Source organism: Chrysemys picta, chromosome 4, assembly GCF_011386835.1.
Source record: "Chrysemys picta bellii isolate R12L10 chromosome 4, ASM1138683v2, whole genome shotgun sequence".
In the NCBI taxonomy this organism is placed as follows: Eukaryota; Metazoa; Chordata; order Testudines; family Emydidae; genus Chrysemys; species Chrysemys picta.
The window spans coordinates 99,058,595-99,079,263 of NC_088794.1; the positions used below are offsets into that span (position 1 = coordinate 99,058,595).

Genomic DNA, 20,669 nt, shown 5'->3' on the forward strand with positions numbered 1-20,669 from the left:
CAACTCTACACTATCTTTATTTTTAATGGCTTTTCCTTCTAAAAGTAATTTTTGTTTTGTTTTTTAAAACCCTCTTAGAAAGAATTGTATTATGACAGATGACGCAACAGACAATAAGTTGTATACAATTTTCTGGGTGACTTGCCCAAGAGAGGGGCCTTAAAAGGTATCCTCTCTTTCAATTGTCTATACACCTAAACCTTGATCTTACAAATACTTCCACATGTTCAGCTGTACATAGGATAGTTTTCCCAGTGAAATCAGTGGAACTATTTATCTGTTTAAAGTTAAGCATGTTCCTGTATGTTTATGGGATTGGAGCCTCTGTCAATATGGTGTTTTGGATATGTGTATTTTTAAGTGAAAAAAGGCAATAAAAACCCCACAAAACTCTCCCACATTGAGAGTCTGAATAAACCAATATAAATTCATAGTAAAGACCTGAACATAAATGCAAATAAATAAATAAATAAATAAATAAAAAGCCCCTTTGAGTTAAATGAGCAGAAGAAGGACACATCCTTTAACAATTATACATGTGTGCAGATGTAATTAATTCCTAAAACTATTTCCATTGACTACAGTAGGATTGCTTGTCTGAGTAAGGATTGTGGGGTTGTGTCCTAAATCTGAAGCTGGATAACCTAGAGTTTGTTTCCCTGCACTCAAAGTTTCCATTTGTGTGTGTGTGTGTGGGGTGTGTGTGTGGGTGTTTAAAAAATCCTCTAAGAACTTCCCCTGGGTAGACTGAGACCTTGTAGACACAATATCAACTTACAGTAAATTTCCTGTGGTGAGGAAAATATAGACGCTGGCAGGGCATTTGTTTCTCATGTGTAGCAGTGACACTAGTGAGCACTACTATAATTCACCTGCAACAAAACTATGTTTCACTCTTCCAACTTAGCTATAGATACAGAATAAAGATTAATATTCCTGACACAGTATTAGCCTCCTCAGTTCACAAAAGAATAGGCAGCTTCTCAGAGCCACTTTGCTAAATTTAAATTAATTTGCTGCATGTAACATGCTACTAAGCTTTATGATGTTTCCCCTCACCCCACCCCCAAAGCAGTTGTTGTTACACTCTTTTCCTCCTTTCTTCATCCTCACCGACTGGATTTCATTATAATGGATTGGAATCGAACTGATAATCATCCTGGTTCTAATTTTATAATGCAAATGAGCTCCAGTTATGGACGACCATTGCTTTAAATACACAAGTTTAGTTAAACGCAGCATTTACCATTTTTGGAATGGATTAATATTGCAACATTTTAATCTTCTCTTTCATATTTTGAATAGCCTGACCTGAATCCCTCGGAGCAAGATGACAAAACTCCAGGGAAACTCCAGGCTGTCTGGCCACCACCTGAAATCAATGATGGAAAAGAAAAAGTGGGGTTGAAGTACACTGAAGCAGGTAAAACAAAAAGGTGAAAGACTTGCAGAAATGGATCGTTGTAATGTTTCAAGTGTTGGGTTTGTGAAATATAAAAATATAATGGTTATTTTCTTATTCTAAAAAGCTGAAAGCATATTATTTTTTTCCCAGCATGGAACTAGTTACCATGACCTGTAGGTAGGTAATTTGAAACTCTCTGGGTGTGGATGCCATCTGAAGAAATTATAACCTTTTGAAACTTCTTATGAAAAAAAATGGCATTGTTTTCTGATACACTAGGCCAAACATATCTCTGGTGCAGCTCTGTTTAAATTAGTGGAGGGATCAAGACGGTCTAATATGTCAGAATTACTAGAGATTCCTTCTTTTTGGGTTAGAACAGGTTTTGGGTATTGAATCCGCCAGATTCTGATCTGATTTGCTGATTCTCTTTAGGTACCATCACACTTATGTTTTTACATTCAGAGTAGAAGTAGGAGTATTAACATGTTTAGTTTTGTTACCTTTTTTGCATAGACACATAGGAGTAGCCATATCCAATCAGATCATTGGTCCATCTAGTTTGGTATTCTGCGTGTAACAGATCCCAGTACCAGATGCTTCAGCAGAAGGCATGAGAAACCCAATGTTGGACGTTTCCGGAATAGTTTACCTGTAGGGGGATGTTTCGTCCTAGCCCATATCAGCTAGTTGTTGGCTTGTGCCCTGAGCATGAGGGTTCATAGCCACATTTTTTTAAAATGTGTTTATTGTATCCAGTGTAACTCTGGCTGACTCATACATTGTGGGTTATTTCTAAAGCACCTAAATGAAAGGCAATGGGATTTGTGTTCCTAATTCAACTAGTTACTTTTGAAAAACTTACCCATAAAAGATTTAGTAGGATTAAAAAAGGATTAAATTCTTGGCCTTTATGCTATATTCTGGCAATAAATTCTGCAGTTTAATTGCCTGTCTTGCATTGGGTTTAAGTGTGTTGTCTTTCAGTTTCAATGAAGGCCCACCTGCTCTTGTATTACTAGAGAGGGTAAATGGGAGTAATGGATTTGCTTTTCCTATATGATTCATTATCTTGTTTATTTCTGTTGTGTCCCTTCGTATTTGTCTGGATTCTAAATTACATATTCTCACTCTTTTCACGTTCTCCTTGACTCATAACTTTTTCACTCCCTCCTGAACCCCTTCTATTTCTGAATAATTACCCATAGGTAAGAGAATAATGCTAGTTAAATGATGTTCTGTGTCAAAATAGTACTGTTAACATATAAAGTAAATAAATTATTTAAGTATTTTGTAGTAGGAAAAGAGGGAGGGTAGTTAAGTTATTAGAGGGGAGAACTGAGAACTAGCACCCTAGGCTTTTTTCTGTCTCTGCAGTTGACTCACTATGAATTTGGGCTAGTAATTTAACCTCTCTCTCTACTTTAGTTTACTGCTTTATAAAATGGACGTAACACAAGGCGTATCTGCCACACAGGGGTGTTCAGAAAGTTAACTACATTTGTTTTTCAAGCACTGACAGGAACACAGCTCTTAACTCATCTGACCCACCATACGTCTACATACTGAATTGGATCACTTACATTGTATCTAATCAGTTAGAAAAGTCAGAGAGATCCCTAAATGAACAGTACAATATATGTGCAAAGTACAGTATTTCAGCTTTTCACAGGACTTCCGCTGTCTCTTTTTCTGAAACTTCTATTTATTTATTAAAAGTATTACATTCGGAATATTTAATTTTCCTAACATGAAAAGTGAAAAAAGGGCTTTCCTATCTTTTTTCCTACTTCCTAGATGTCTAAAGTGAAATATAATCTTTCATGGCAAAAGGGGAACAAGTTTCAATAAACAAAAGCTCCATATTGTACTAGTAATGAGATGAACTAGGTCATGCTTTACTGGGATGTGAATAGGAAGGTGGATCCCACATATATTGTTGTTTGTTACTGAGACATTGTGGGTGACAGTGTCATCAAAATGCTGATGGTATTCTAAGCCTTATTTTTATAGAGCCTAAATTCTACAGTCCCATTATTCACCCAGTGTCTGGCAGAGATCGGGATGTTGATGAAAACAAACTGCTGGTGATTCAATTGTGATGAAACACAAGTGATGCTTTTACAGGAGTTGGGTGAAGGCTGTGTCTGTAACATCTGTTGAGGATGTATAGTAGATTTGTGCCTAAATGGTTCGCAGCCTCTTGGCTCCATAATTATTCCTGGATACCCAGAGAGTAGTGGTGGCTTGAAGTGAAACCGTATGACTGGCTAGGACACTGCAACTGTCTGTAAGTGAAAACCTCAAATCAGCCATGTTGCCTGTGTTAGCTCTAGGATTGAAAACCCAATGCACTTTGCTTACGACTACCCCTGAAGCTCATCTGCAAGATCCTGGAAGAGCAGAATGCTACTTGTCCCCGGTGTAGTGTCATCTGCACAAGTAGCAATCTGTGTAGTGCAGACCTGTTTTGAATATTCACAGCCTGTACCCCAGTCTTCATTGATTTCCTGTTTGCTTTCAAGTGCAATTTAAGGGGATAGTGTTTATCTTTAAGTGCGGAGTACTGTGGGACTCTATTAATTGATAGAAGCAACAGAGGGTCCTGTGGCACCTTTAAGACTAACAGATGTATTGGTGCATAAGCTTTCGTGGGTGAATGCCCACTTCGTCAGATGCATGATGGAATAGTGTGGGACTCTATTAATTGAAAGAGCGTTTCTCAGAAGATAACTCATCCCAACAGCTAAAACCAGATGGAAAGCTCTTGTTTTCAGAACCTATTTTTATACACTGTCTATTGGCAGGGATCTCTCAGATATTGGTTATCCACCCCTGATTTTTTTGGAATGTGCTCCTTTTAGTCACAGTCAGACACAACTTGAGTCTAGCACAATTTTAAAATCACTTATTTTGTTTAGCATTTGATCAGTAGTTTGTTTCGCTCTTGTTCTGCATTTTAATCTCTGTAAATAAAGTGCCCAGCTGCCACAGTAATAGAAGGCAATATAGAAATAATATTTGTGGTATATTATTTGATTTTTACTTTTTTTAGGTTAGGATTTGTTTCATTTTAAAAACAAAACAGTATGACCTTCACCAGATTCACTATACTTTAACTGTCTACTTTAAGGTTCCATTTCCAAGGACAAATTTCAGAGCCAACACCTCTTCCTTCTGCTACTCATTAACCCTGTTTATGCCAATTCATCTAAATCCCTTTCCCCAGCATAACCATTTGAATGAGTAACATGATCTTGGTGAACTGCTGTAGGGTTTTTTTTTTTTAGTGACCATTAGAGAATAGAGACTAAAATAAGTCATTTTGAAAATTTTATTTCTGTAAAAACACTGTGTATCTTCTGTACTTACAAATACTCCATAAAACACAGCTGCCAAGATATTTTTAGCTCCATGTTTGCTGTTTCTTATGAATAAGAGAGCATCACTGAATTCCTTTCCCTCTGTCCCAGCAGTGGCTGAGTTGCAACAGGAAGGTGCCACTACCGTTAGGGCACTAGAATCATATGGGAGTGGAGGCAGGAGTTTATAGCCTCACTCTCTCTAAAAGCAGGGGGAAGAATGAATCCTATCTCCAGGATGGGAAGGGAAGCTACTAGCAGTTTGTATCTGAGGGGATGGGGATGCCCAGGCTGTATGCTCTCTCCTTACTTCTTTGTCTTGCTGTTCCCTCTGCTCTGCTCATTGGCTTTTGCTCCATGGTGGCTGCAAGAATTTGAGGCTTCTTGTTGCCTAGTCAACAGGCATCACAGTGACTCTCAGCAAGTGGTAGGAGTGACTAACTGCTGATAGACCCTAATGCTTGCATACAGCCTGGCTTGACGTGTGAGAATCCATCTGAGGTGCAAACAGGCGACAGGAGACCTATTTGTGGTGCTTGGTAGCCCTGCTAAGATTACAACTCTCAGTCAACCTGTGGAACTCATTGCCATGGGATGTTGTGAAGGCCAAAAGTATTAATTGGGTTTAAAAAATATTAGATAAGTTCATGGAGGATATGTCTATCAATGGCTATTGGCCAAGATGGTCAGGGATGCAACCCTATGCTCCAGGTGTCCCTAAACCTCCAACTGCCAGAAGCAGCTGGCGCTGGCCACTTTCAGAGACAGGTTACTGGGCTAGGTGGAACATTAGTCTGACCCAGTATGGCATTGCTTGTTATAACAGAAAGAAGTCAGTGATAACATATCATTTTTACAGTAGATTGACTCTAAGATTTATAAAAAAAAAGTCTATACTGAGGTTTTTGGTCTGTCTTGTGCTTTTTTTTTCTAATTCCCTCTACGCATCTCCAGTGTGTGTGTGACAATTAGTGTCGCCATCTCTCCCAAATTTATTGAGTAAGGTGATTCTGGCCCTTGTTGCAGGAGCTCTTGGTGGCTGCCTGATGGTGTGGAGCTTCCAGCTTCTCCCCAAATCCCAAAATTTGAATTAATTAACTGGGTCCCCTCATCTCCACATTTTCCCACACCCCAACTATTAATTATGCACCCCTCAGCACCCACATCTGCCTGTTCCTCCAGTCTAATCTCTTTTCTTGCAGTTCCTGATGTTCTCATCTTCCAGACCCGGGGCAAGGAGGCAGCTCCAGGGGTTCTTCACTCCTTCACCTTTCCCAGATCTGGTGTGATAGGGATGGAGAGGGGTGAGGTGAGGAGGATGGAACTGGAAGATCACCCTGAGCCACTTTGCTCGTTTTGATCCCTTTTCCCTTATTCTAAGAATGGTGTCAGCTACTTTCCTTCGCTGTCCACTACCCAAAAAGTCCTCTCTGCTCTTGAGGGGACAGGGGGAGAGCTCGGCCTGCTTCCTGCAGCAGCCCTGATTGGCTGCTCTCTTCCCCCGGAGGCAAAAAAGTAGGAAATGCAGCCAATTGGAGGATGTTTTCCTTTGGGTAAGCCTGAAATTTGTGAGAGGTATGAAGCTTCTCCTGTTATAGCTACACTGACTCCAGCCCTGGCCAAAATCATGTGACTTTCAAAGAAATAAACCATGAGGGCTGGACTGCATTGCTTTCATCTACATAGCCAGGCAGTAAGTCAGATTCTCCCTTGCTGAAAAGTGCCTTATGAACATAAACAGGAAAGCATAAATACACCTGTAAAAATCTTCCGAAAAGGATTTTTAAAAAAATCAACAGACACTACTTACTGGGTTCTCTATCAGAAACTGTACTTCTTAAAATTTGTCAATCTAAAAAAAATTAAAGCTAAGTATCTCTTTAATACATTACAGCATTTGGAGCTGGGAAGAATGCAGAGAGCATAGTTACATGATTATTCTTTGCATGTGCATAGTTTACCTATGAAGTAAAAGATCTTTCAGTATATAATACTCCTGTGGTTGAAGAATTATCATCGCCAAGACACACAAGGGAAAAAACTGCAGGTCTGATGATCTCTGTTAAAAATGCTTATTTAGTAAATGTAGGTCTAGTAGTCACTTGAAGCTGGAACAACTTGTCCTATTGCTTAAACAAAGGGGGAAAAGAGTAATAAATAAAAAAGGACTTAATTGGCATTCATATTGGAGACAACTTTGGAATGAATCAGACTTAAATATAAATCCATTTAGCTTTCATAGCTATTATTAACAATCTTTTTAGTTAATTCTTTTGTTTATATTTTTAAACAAGGTTCTGCTCCCTCAGCCTGTCTTTCCATCATACTTGATCCTGCAGTGAAGTCATGCTGTCTCTATGGCACCACAGTTTCTATGGCAACAGACTGATGCTATAAACAGAATTTTGATTTCTTTGTAGGAGAGAGAAACCAGGCTCTGCAGGAGAGAGCTCTTATTGAAACATAGGTGTTTTAAATAATAGCAAAGGAAATACCAAATAATGCCAGATGCATTCTCTACAGTTTCTGAAGTATGAAAACCTCTTTCAGCTGTGCTGTGGATTGCCACTAAGGGATCCATCCTTCAACACATTTTAAACCAAATGAAAGTCTTGTATACTAGAGCAATGTATGTAGTGGTCTGAGCATAGGTTAGAGCCACAAACTCATGAGCTCTAATCGTGGCTTTTACACAAACTTCCTTCATGGGTAAATTATTTATACTGTCTGCCTCATTCTTCCTCTGTAAAATGGAGATAATACTTAAATGCCTTTATAAGGGTGGAGTTAAAGTAGTCTGAAGAGGAAAATATTTGTAAGTGAAAGAATTATTATTTGTAATTTTTTCCAAATGAATAAGGAATAACACTATGTAGGTGGCTTATGTCTCTCAGAACTTATATTTGTCAGCTAGCCAACAGCAGCCAGATTCTTTAGGGATCTCTTCAGGCAAAAAGAAAAAAAGTGAATACTCCACTTGGAGCCTGTCCTTTTTAAGAACCAGCTGGATGCTGGAGTATAAATGAATCTATTTCACTTTATGTTCTTATTTGCCAACACTTATTCTCACGGGTTTCATGAGGACATCTTTTTTCAAGCAGCAAAATCTCACCATTTTTACTATAATTATTTCTGGCTGTTTAGAGTAGAAATGGTGGAATCTGACCCTCAAGGGGAAATGTCACCATGAAGAAAGTGATCATATTTTACATATGAGCTTCCTACTTTCTGTGCCTGGATAGGGAGTTAGAGTTTTCACTGCAAAGATCTGGCTTAATTAACTTCAAACCCGCAAAGCATTCTGTATTTTAATGAAAGCCTGATGTGATTTCCCGCCCCCATTCAAAACTCTACATAATTGTATTTATTATCTCTTGTCAAGCTTTATGTACTCATCAATAATAAAACTAATAGTATTTAAGTTTATTATTATTTATATTGCACTAGAGCCTAGGAACCTCATTCATGGACTGGGACCCCTAGCAGAGTATCTGACTTGTATCAACAGTTTTATTTTAAAACCTTTATAATGACATTTTCTGGTATAAATATTGTGTATGCTTTATTATTGATTTGATAATAGAGTACTTACTATAGGTTTGCATTGGCCATATCTTAGCAAATAAAGGATTTCATGGAAGAAACCATATTTTATTGCTGAGATGCAAAAATAGAATTTAGAAAGCCTGTTCTTCTAGGATGTCAAATATGACTTGTGATGCACATTGTTTTGGTAGATAAGAGTAGTTCAAGGAGATTCTGGCTGGCAGTTTTTTTGGGTTCTTGGCTTTGTAATGTTTATAGAAATTCAGGATATGTTTAAGTATTATTGCCTACAAAAGGCTATTGGAAACTATCACATAAAGAGATTTTGCCATGTGACGGGTTATTCATTTGAGAAACGTGATGCAGAAAAGGGAACATTTTAGTGTGTCCGAGTAAAACAGTTGTTGTTCCATTATTTGTGGCAAGATCCAATTTACTCAGGGCAGGTCTACACTGGAAGCGCTACATCCGTGCAGCTGCACCGCTGAAGTGCGTCTGGCGAAGATGCTCTATGCCGACAGAGAGCGATTTCCTGTTAGCTTCCACCTCTTGCGGAGGTGGAATAGTCCTATGCTATGTCGTGGGAGAGCATCTCCTGCTGACATAGCACCAGTATGGAGAGAGCTTAGGCCACTGTAACTTACATTGTTCAGAGGGGGTGTCTTTTTCATACCCCAAACGATGTAAGTTAGATCAACTTAAGTGGTAGTGTAGACATACCCTCATAGTTACTTGAATTCATTTGATCTTAACAGTTGTTATTTAGACATAGTATTAAAAACTGTAATAGAGTTAACAGTTTATTAATGAATAGAAAGGATTAGGTAGGGATATGTTAGGTATAAATGATAAATTAGCTCCCCTATTATGTGCATATTGACTGAAGTTGGAGTTTTTGTGATTGATGGTAACTGCCAATTTGACTCCAGTTCATTTGGTGATGGAAGTAGGAGTTTAAAATTGTTTTACTATATTATTTGTCACAAATGTTATAATATAATAGGTGTGTTCCAACTTGGTATGATTTAACATATTTTGGCAAGTTGCATTAGATTTCTGTTGGGAAGCTGATGTTTTTATTACAAGCCAGCTTGCCACTTGTGACTAGTGCAGCCATTTTAAATTTTTATATCTTCCAAATGTCACTCATCTGGAATGACTGTGACATCTTTTCTCCTAATGTCAGAATCTCATTCATGCCAACTGAAATGCAACTAATAATAAGGATGGTGGGCAGTGAGCAAAGTTTCCCCTTCATCTTTTCCTCCTGACTACAAGAGGCTACTCCTGGGGCTTGTGAGTAGGCAGCCAGTTCTGTTCTATATTCTCTTCTATATGGGTTCTTAAACAATGCTCATCTCTCATGACTGTAGTATCAGAGGACTTGTCATGTGAATGAAGGCCACTTTACTCCTGAATGAGAATATCCACCTGAGGGTTTAATGTGCATTAACTTATGTGCATTGACTTCATATTTTTAGTTGATTTGCCTTAACTTTTCTGTGTCACCATGTAGATGTGCCCTGAGCACCTGCCAGTAGTGTATTAAGCAATACTGATTATATATCTATGTGTGTTAAGCCAAAGTTCACACAGTGCTGCAGTGCGACCTACGGAAATGTGAATGCAATCTAACTGCTCTGTATGGATGCTGCTGGCACAAACAAAAGGTACCTAGTTTGCATTAACATAGTCCTGTTTGAAAGAGGATTACAATAACATGAATAAGGTGCCTTTTAGTTTGTGCCAGCAACATTCACACGGGGCAGTCAGATCGCAATACTTTGGTGTGCTGTGCAATTCACTAGTGGAAGGGAAGCCAGTATCTAAAAGCAGTTCTACATAGCACAAATAGAATAATCACTTGAGGTTTTGGCTCCAGGAATCTGGTGCCAAAACAGACGAGACCATTTGGCTTAATAATAAAACCCATGGGTTTAATGGAATTTACTCTCTTGTATCAGATTTTGTTCTGCAGTCTTACACACCATGTGTGTTCAACTTTTGTCAGAACCAGCCTGTGAACTTGTGTGATTTAAAAATGAGCCTAAATTAAAATCTTGGATCAGAACAACCTCAAACATTGTAGAATTTTGGATCTGGATTTATATCAGAGTTTTGGGCCTCATCTGGTTTCATCTCCATCCATATGGTAAAAGCACATGCTCTTACCAGTATGGGATCCATTGTATTTTACATAAGAAGGTATTTCTTACATATGGTGTTAAATCCTCTGGCTGTCCCAGGCTCTCAGGAACCTCAGAATGTATAGAATGTGTACTTACTGTGTATGTGTGTAGTCTGGGATTAGGTGCATTGTATATTGAAAAAGTAATTTACGTGGAGAAACAAGTATCTTTTATTTAATCTTTTGCTGGGTGGAATGGGTGGGAAGAATTTGTAATATTCAGAAGAAATTCCTTATTAACTTTGCTCCTCCTGTTTGTTGGTTGGGTGGCATTTATTTGCTGTATTGTACTATTGGAACCTTGCCACTGTAACAGGATAATTGCACACTGTATCATGTGATCCAGTCACATAATGATTTTTCCGCAAATATGGAGTAGGGAGGATATTTATTGACACATAAATCAGGCTGCAGCTGCCCAACAGCAATATTTCTATTGCTGCCTTCCTGGGAGGACAAAAGTGACAGGTGATGTTATTAATGTCTGTCATCAAGTAAATGAGCTGTAGCTTTAGCCTTACCTGTAACAGGAGAAGAAAGATCAATCAGATAGTTACTCAGGTGATTACCACGGAACAGTGCTTTATGCTGCTTTGCAGTCAGAGGGAATGGAAGCTGTGTTCTTCCTTTATGCAGAAGAGACACCAAGATGTCACATGTTTTCCTTTGTGAAGCCCAAACACTTGTAGGAATCCTTTTATTTTATTGAAATGTTTGGCCTCCATTATTTAGGACATTCATTATCTGATTACCGAGATCACTCCATTTATAGTAAAAAGTTAATAATTATAATTACTGTAACAATTTAGCAATTATCAAATTTTGATTAGAGGGTGGTCCCAATAATTAGACTTTATTTAGACCACCGTGAATATCCAGATTTCAATAGATGCTTGTTCAAACTCCCGGATCGGTACCACCTGTCCTTCAAATTACCCCCTCACCTGATTTTCTTTGCGGGGGGGATCTCCCAAGTGACATGGAAACTGCTTCCCTCCACCACCCACACTTTCATTATTCCAGAATCTTCAGAGATCCTTGATGACCATTCTGTTTTGAAATTTTAGGGCGTAGGGTGACTTTGCAGGTCTCCCTTCCCCCCCACTAATTTGAGAAAGATCTGGTAGTGGTGGAAGGGAGGGTAAGGCTGCCCATTCTCTGCTCTTAAACAAGGGTGAGCAAGAAATTGTGTTAAGCTACTGGGTAGCTGACTTCTGGGGCCTTGGATAGTTTGGGGACTAAAGAGCAATGAAAACTAAAGGGTAACAATGGAGGAGTTGGAAATCAACTATGTGGGGAAAGGGAGGGGAATCTTTGGGGAAGAGACAGAAGATAGGTGAAAGACCACACAGGATGAAGAGGGAAATTAATTTGGGAAAATGGAGAAATGCAGGGAAAGATGAAAAAAAACTAATAGAGTGAGCAGAAGTAAGAAATGGAAAAGAAAGAGAAGGCAAAACCAAATACGTGCAGCTCTAAGGTTAAGTACATTTCATGTTAATTCTCATTTGCATTTTATGGGTAGGGCTCTTAGCTGTGATTATTTTATGGGTGCTTATTTGTGTTTGGTGTATGTATGCACAGTTTCTCTGCAATGTAGGAATTCCTTATTCCAGGGAACTATTACTCTAGACCTGATTTGACTATGACATTTGTACCAAGGGAGTTTCAAATATTCACTGTGATAGCAAAATACTATTAAAAAAAATTCACTTTCTTTATTTTGTCCCCAAAGTTCAAACTAGGGATGTTTTGCAAATAAATAAATAAATAAAAATTCTAATTATATGGAATTACTGCAGCCTGTTTAAGAAAATTTCTAATTTTATAAAACTTCTAATAATTTAAATGATGCAGTTAAAAGACTACAAAAATTGTATGCATCCTTTTTTCTGTTTCATTCAGCTTGCTTGTGAAAGTAGAGTAGTTTCACCTTTGTTATTGTTAATTTTAACTTGCTGGTTCTAATGTAGCAGCACAACAATTCAAGATTTGCATTACAAGCACTATAGTAAAAAATTTTAAATACAAAACTAATGGAACATTTCAACTGTTCACAGTTTTTACGAGCCTTAAATGTTCAGCTTAAATTGACTGGATGTTTAAAAAATGCATATAAGGCTTTTTTTTGTTTTTGTTTTTTTTTGTTAAAATGCCATATTTGCCTATATTCTCACCTTAATTCTAGGTATATTAAATTGCTTTTAATTATATTTTTAATTTAAATGCCAATACAAGCTAGAATGTTTTTTTAATTGCTGAAAATAATATTCTCCAACAGTTACTGTAGCCTGAGTTTGCTGGGCAGAATGTTAGAGCGTTCCTTATTCAAACAGTGGGATTTTTGACTGAATAAGCATGCAGGATCATGCCTGTGGTATTAAGTTATACCCACATAGAGTTATGTAGCAATGTGGGAGGATGTACTGGTGGCACCTAGCGGCTGAAACAGAAAATTGCATGGGAAAGTAATGGAGGAGGAAATGTAGAGAGTTCTTCAGAATGTTGAGAATAGTGGGGCTGGTAATGAATATGGGCAAGCAAATGAAGAAAGCGCCCTGTTCAGAACTGCAATGAATCAGTATCATTAGGAGTGAGTGGAGAATCGGTACTGTAGGATGTGCTACATCAGAGGAATGGTAGGTTGCTCATTAGTTTTTAAACTTTTTCTGGTACATTTGTTCTCCAGCAGTTAAGTTTTTTATTTTAGCCTTATTTTTCAGATACTGCTCTATACTCCATTTAATAGTGAGATCTTTTTACAGCAATGAATGTACTGGCCAAGAAGCTTTACTCTACTTTAGAGTCCTTCATTATGAATTTTGCTACTTATGATATTTAGCTTTCAGTTAATAGCAGAGAAGAACTCCTAATTTCTTATTTGATGTTTGGAGAAGCAAACCCTTATGTTTGGAAGGTGGTCTGAAGATCTATCCAGGAAACTTCTTAACCTGATTGATATAAAAGATTAGTTAACTGGGAAGAAGTAGGCCTGGTGTTACTTTAAATTACTTTTAGCTTTATTTCAGGGATATGCTGCAGTTGAGTGAGCTCAGCATTTTTCAGGTACACTGATTCAGGAAAATAGCCTGTGCTTCAGTGCTGTCCTGAATTGGGGTCTAAATCTCTGCTCTTTCTGCTGTCCCATTCCCAAAAGAAATCTCAAACAAAAACACCTAATTCAGTGTAGAGCCTAAAAAGAATAGCACCATCATCTTGACCATGCACAATCCCTCTTTTCACCATTTTGTAGAATGCTGAGTTTTCAGTTAAGTTGCAGACTTGTCTTTTAGGGCAGCATGTGAAGCTCATCTATTTACCCAGGAATGGGTAAGGAGAAGAAAGGAGGGCTATAGAGGTGGAGAAAGCTGTTGGTTTGGTTTGATATGGTTCTTTTAACTTTTGTAAGTGCACTTAGAGCTTCTCCAAGTTAATTTTTATGTGTAAAATTAAATTTTCTTTGCCTTTGTCTGTGGTTGGTATTAGTGGCACCATATTATGCACTTACTTTGTTTAAGGCAACATCCTGGAATGTTCATTCTACGGTGACTAATACCTGTTTAATGCTTGTGCTTTTTACTCACACTAATGTGAACTCTTTACTGTACAAGGAATTTTGCTATGTATCACATGTCAAAGGTAGAAAGGTGTGTATTGTATTTAGCAAAACAATTGTATGCATTGTTCCTTATACAGATATTTTTTCCTGTTGGTATGGTAATAAATGTCATGTGCTAAGCCATTGTATAATGTATGTGTAGTGTCCAAAGCAAATTAGTCATCTTTCACGTTACTGGGTATGTTACACATTAGAGAGAGATTCTTGCTGTAGTATGTACTGTCTGGAAAACTGAAGTCTGTGCTTATACTTCTGTTATCGCTTGTAATGTCACATATATGCTTTAATTTTACCAGACACTAACACACCTAATACACTGCTTAGGGGGATTTTTTTCCTGCGAATTATACACTAAATTTCCCCCCTGGCTTGTAGACAAGATATAGGAGCATAGCCACTTCATCAGTGAACACATCACTTTTATTTATTTGCTTGTTTATAAAAACAAAATCTTCATCCCCATCTGTGGCTTCAGATCAAGTTATATAAGATAGAAATATGTGAGGAAAAATGCTGAGCATAATAATTTCTGGGATGAGTTGTCCTGTTAAGCAAGTTGACTGAGTTTCATGGTAAGTGGTGAGTTTCATGACCTTGGCATTTGTCATGTCCAAGTGAAAACCTTGAAGGGGTGGGTGGGTAAGACAGATGTTTTAATCATTCCACAGCGTGCATGTATATGCGTATATAATATCTTGTGTTGTGACTTTTGTAGCAATGCTTGCAGGTTTGTTTTACAAGTGGGTGTTTCCATACATGAGCTGTCGTTAATCGAATCACATGTGGTGTTACGCTGAAAACAGAATTAGGGTACCCCAGAATAGCTCACCTGTTGCCCCTCCTGGGTTTACCTAGGGTTCCCTCAAAAACAGATTAATTTAAATATCCCCTAAAAGGTTTTCCCTTAAAACAGCCCACCTATCTGTTCTCCTACGGTATGGATCACTAGGGTAGTTAAGGAAATTCCTTCTGATAAATGATTGATTGACACAAGCAGTATTCTTTTCCAAAACAAGACACCTTTTTATTTTTATAAACAATAATCCATAATACAGTAGTAATCTGAAAACACAGATCCCGTCAGCAATTTAAAGAGCACCCCAACCACAATAACCTACAGCTGAGATGATTCTAAGCGGTTGCATCCTTTACAGATGACTGGTCTGTCGTAGGCTGCTGACACAGTCCTTAAATGATTTAAATCTTATAAATTTATTTCATTATCAACACACACACAAACATTTTTATTAGTTCACACATACACATTCTAAGACTATACTGTAATTATAACTGACAAGCTTACTCTGTCTGCTGACACAGGACTCCTGGTGCTATTGCCACTTGCTGCTGCAGCTGCTGCTTTCTCGCTTGCTTCTTCAAGTCTCCTCTCATCTGCTCTTCTCCGGTTCATTCTCCTCAGCTCCATCTGCATTTTCAGCACCTCAGCTCTGACTTTCTTGGCTGCCCACTGACACACTGCCTTTTATACAGTCACTTCAGAGCTTTCTAGTCACGTTTTATAGTGTTTTTTCTTTTACTACACATTCCATCTTCATTCATTTTTTTTTTCTTTTCCTACTACACATTTATTCACATGGTCACCACTGTTGTTTACCTCAGAGTGTTATGATCTGCTGGATCCCTGCTAATTTGGTTTTCCCACCAATTTTATATTCAGTGCTACATAACCTGCAGCTTCCATCTAATGGTGGAGTGACTCTTCCTTATTTAAATTGGAAGCCAGAATTACAAAATGGAGTCTGGGGACTTCAAAATGGAGTTTCTCTGGTATCCGTGTAGACTGCAAGGGTTCTAAAAATGTACTTATGACTTCTCTGCTAAAAGTTATGGTAATCTTTATTAGCAGTTAACAGAGATGAAGCAGTTCACAATCAAGACCCAATTTTTCCTGATAATAGTGTAGATCAGTTTGCAGTAGTGAATAATGACAATGATGAGTAATGAAGCCTTTAGAATTACTGCTGTTTGATATGAGAATCACCAAGTACTATATCTGATATATGTAATGAATATGAAAATATAAATATATTGTTTGAGGCTAAAATGCTTATGCTTTTGTCTCTAGCTCACCTAAAACTTTACAAGGAGGGACCACCAGGTGGGTAGAGAGTGTATTTTGTTGTCTGTGTGTGTCTAGTCTTTGGTTTCTCTCGTTTCCTTAAAGGCAGTGGGTACCTAATTTATGACCTTTTTTCACAATGCAAAGATTTATAAAGAATATGTATTCAGGGCCTATCAAAGTTTTGAGCTAACAATTAACCAGGCCCCTCGTAGTGCTGCAGCATAAATGGGAAAATTCTAACCTGAAGTTTATGGTGATCACCAAACCAATTCAGTTTCATCTAGCATGTCGCAGTTACAAGTGTCCCATTAAAATAAGTAGCACTTGGATTAATCTCTCTCATTTGAATACCCATCTCAAAAGGTTCTGTGTCTGAGTAACAAATCTTGCAATACTAAAATGTTGGGGCTCCCAGGAACAGCATGACAACAGAGAACTGTCACATTTTATGTATCCCGTGGAACACATTGCTCCTAATTCAGAACAAGAATTTATTTAGCTCTGAGAAGGAAATACTGGCAATACCTCACCCATTTCAAAGCTGTGTGAAGGCAGTTAGATACCAGTATATAAATTCCTAGCAGAGTTATTCATGAATCCGTGAAGAAGTGTCTGGAAGCAAAAGCAGATTTTAATTGTGCTGTAAGGAAATGAAAGGAACCACTTAACCTATTAATACATAATTATTTCTACTACACTTATCATTTGAGCAATGCTTCTGTCAATTAATTTTAGAGAAGCCTCTTATACATTGAGGAAATTGCAGTACAAATCCAAGTGACAATGGTAGTCTAGTGACTCATGCATCAAATATGAGCACCTCTGATATTTTGTAATGTTCTACAGTACTGAGTGATATAGAAATGGCAAGAAATAAAAATATTTTAAACAAAGGCAAAATTATCTGTGGCAGAGAATAAATTCTGTCTGCAAATTTGGCATTAGAAGAATTGCTGAAGGTTTCTGATTATAATTGCAGAAAACTATTGCTCTATAGCTTAATTTGTGTTGATTAAGATTGACTTTCTCCTATCAACATTTTTTTAAACTTTGCTGCAGGAATTCTTAAAAACAAAACCCCTTTTGCCTCTAACATCTAACTTCAAAATGTTTAGTCCAGAATATAAATATGGCCCTTTGTCTCTTTAAAACTAACCAACCTAAAAATCTTTATTTTAAAAATTGCTTTCTGTGCTTACATTGTAATTTTATTCATAATTTATTTAAAAGAACCACCCACACTCTGTCTTTTTTGAAGTCATTGCAGTTGTGAGATGGAGATATTAAGTGAAACTTCGTGTCAGAGATCCATTTAATACCTCCATATTGTGGTTGTCATGCAATCTGTCATGTTTAAATGCATGCAACATTGCATCTGGGATGCTTTGAAGTGCAATGACCCTTGACATACTGTTGCTGCATTTCTAATCCTTCTTGGAGCCCTGTAATATGGATTGAACTCAAGCTGCTTGAAACCTGTTTTGTGTTGTCGTATTCTCATTTTCTGGAATTTGTAAAAGTATATTTGTAAAATACTATCAGAAATCACTAAAAAAATTAAAGCACTAGCTGTTATGTATTTAAATACTAATAAGGGACCTGCTCTGTGTAAGCTTGAATACTTGTCTCTTTCACCAACAGAAGTTGATCCAATAAAAGACATTACCTCACCCACCTCGTCTCTCTAATATTCTGGCATGGGCAGCACATATAAGAGGTTGGGGAGGTTAAGCATCCTCCCAAAAGACTGCCCATGCAGGGGAGGGCAAATACCGCAGATGAAGTGTGGGTCACCTCCCTTTGAAGGTGTGCCGCCTTTGGAGCACCAGAAGAGAAGCTCCCTGGAAGTGAAGGGGCCGCTGATGCCCAGACCATGGCCCTGCCCGTGCTCTGCCCCAAGGCCCCACCCCTGTTCGGCCTTTTCCCCTGAGGTCTGACCCGCCCGTTGCTCGCTCCTCTCTGCCCATGGAGAGGAGTGAGTGGCGGGTAGGGGCAGGCCTCAGGGGAAGAGGCAGAGAGGAGCTGGCGGCCGGTGGGGGCAGACCTCAGGTGGAAGAGCCAGAGAGGAGCAGGCGGCAGGTGGGGGCGGGCCTCAGGGGGAAGAGGCGGGAGAGGATGCGGGTGGCAGGTGGGGCGGGCCTCAGGGGGAAGAGGCGGAGAGGAGTGGGCAAGGGTGCTGTGGGGGCAGGAAGAGGCAGAGATAGGAGTGGGCAAGGGGACTGCGGAGGTAGGAAGAAAGTAGGGGAAGATGAAGAGTGGGGGCGGAGTCATAGTCCAGGCGCCGGTGGCCCCCCCACTCCTAGGGAACGTCCAGTGCTCGCATGTAAGCTTCCGCAAACAGAAGACTCATGCACTGCCTGGGATCCTGGCATCAACATAGCTACAACAATCCTGCATATACTAATAGTTTAACAATTTAAAAAAACCCAGAACTACCATCAAATCAGTACGATAGCAGAGTCTGAACACCCTGCAACCCCTTCAGAACTTGCTTCTTTAATTTGCTTCAAGTGTTGCTCTCCTCTTCTTTAATCTAGCCTGGTTCTGATACTCTAATTTTAAAAATAATAGAGTAGTAGAAGCAGGCCCGGCTCTAACTTTTTGGCCGCCCCAAGGAAAAAAAAAGAGTGCCTCCCTCCATAGCGCCGCCATAACACACACCCTCAGCACCGCGACAACACCGGAGCACCGCGCCGCCGAACCCCCCGTGGAGCACCGCGCTGCCAAACCACCCAGCCCCTCCGCGGAGTGCCGCTGAACCACCCCCCCCCCCCCCGCAGAGCGCCGCGCCGCCAAACACCCCCCCCCCCAGCGGAGCGCTGCCGAACGCCGTGCTGCTGAACCCCCCGCCAAGCGCTGCCGAACCCAACAGCCCCCCGCAGAGCACCGCTGAACCCCCCCCCCGCGGAGCACTGCCAAAACGCCATGCCGCCGAACCCCCCCCCCCGCCAAGCGCTGCCGAACCCCCCAGACCCCCGCGGAGCGCTGCTGAACCCCCCAGCCCCCTGCGGTGCACTGCTCAGCTGAACACCCCCCCCCCCCGCGGAGCACCGCTGAACCCCCCAAGCCCCACAGAGCGCCGCCGCACAGCCGAACACCCCCCCCCCGTGGAGTGCAGCGCTGCTGAACCCCCCCACCGCCACACACACCTCCCGCCGAGCCGTGCTGCTGAACACCCCCCCCCCCCCGCTGAGCACCCCCACCGCGACGCCACCCCCCCCCCGCGAAGCGCCGCTGCCGAATCCCACCCCCCAAGCCCCCCGCGCGCCCAGCCACCAAAACAAAAACAACCCACCCCACCTCCCAGCGCCACCCGACCGAACCCCTGCCAAAAACACCCTGAGTGCCCCCCCGCCACCCCAAGATTGGCCGCCCCTTACCAGGTGCTGCCCCAAGCACGTGCTTGGTCGGCTGGTGCCTGGAGCCGGCCCTGAGTAGAAGAAGAAAAACTGCAATGTCTAAAATATGAGCAATTTATTAAAAATCTGCATCTTTCCCTTATCTCCCTTTGTCGTCCTTGTCACGCTGTCTGGAGTGGCTCATGACCTTGAGTGCCAGGTGCAGTCAGGGCAGAGTGTCAAGGAACAGGACATAAACCCCAAACTGGCTGTATGTTATATAATTAATTTAATCAGCCAAGTAACAAGTGTAAACTCCCAACGCACTATAATAGCCTTAACATGGAGTCACAGACAGTCCTCTTGGTCACTCTGGTCTATCTTGCCACCCATGCATGCATGCCTTTTGATAGATGGTCCCTTACAGCAAAAATCAAGTTACTCCAAGTCCCAAAGGTCAACTGTACCTTAGATCTCTTACCAAAGACAACACTTGTAGCCAATCCTGTAATAAACTAACTCAAGATTTATTAGCTAGGAAAAAGAAATGAGTTATTTACAAGGTGAAAGCAGGTAAACATACATACACAAATGAGTTACAGTCTTATGTTTGAAAAACTAATAGACACTGCTGTAATATGCAAGTGCTATATGTCCATTCGGTCTAACCTAAGCTAAGCAGCTTGGGGATCCCCTGCTTATGCTTAAAAATTTTATCCTCTCCAAGTTCCAAGCAGCATAGTGATATCAATTTTTCTTGACAGGGATGTGACATTATTGACATAAACTGTGACCGTATAATCTGGTTTGTATATTGACCTGGGTCTGGGGGCTTGGTCCTTTCCAATTGGGAGAACCTTTTGTCTTTTACTGGGGTATTGGTTTTCATAACCATTCGCCCCATAATGAGTGGCACTGGTGGTGTTACTGGGAAATTGGGGTGTCTAAGGGAATTGCTTGTATGACTTGTGGTTAGCCAGTGGGGTAAAACCAAAGTCCTCTCTGTCTGGCTGGTTTGGTGTGCCTTAATGGTAAAGGAACCCCAGCCTAGGACTATAACTGCCCTGCTCTAAGCAATTTGTCCTGAACTGATACTCTCAGAAGTGTCCCACCCAAGGCAGCATCCTT

The 20,669-nt window shown here is 40.1% G+C and overlaps 1 protein-coding gene across 6 annotated transcripts in view; it reads left to right on the top strand.

Annotated features, from left to right (window-relative positions):
- FMN1 (formin 1) overlaps positions 1 to 20,669 on the top strand; it is a 393,438-nt gene that overhangs the window by 136,883 nt on the left and 235,886 nt on the right. For 4 of the 6 annotated variants that reach the window (XM_065595382.1, XM_005309777.5, XM_042857429.2 and 1 more), the window contains 2 exons: positions 1,306 to 1,423; positions 16,207 to 16,239. In XM_065595382.1, the coding sequence (XP_065451454.1) occupies positions 1,306 to 1,423; positions 16,207 to 16,239 (151 nt within the window). The remainder of the gene's footprint in view (positions 1 to 1,305; positions 1,424 to 16,206; positions 16,240 to 20,669) is intronic. The other 2 variants (XM_008174656.4, XM_005309778.5) reach the window with 1 other exon arrangement.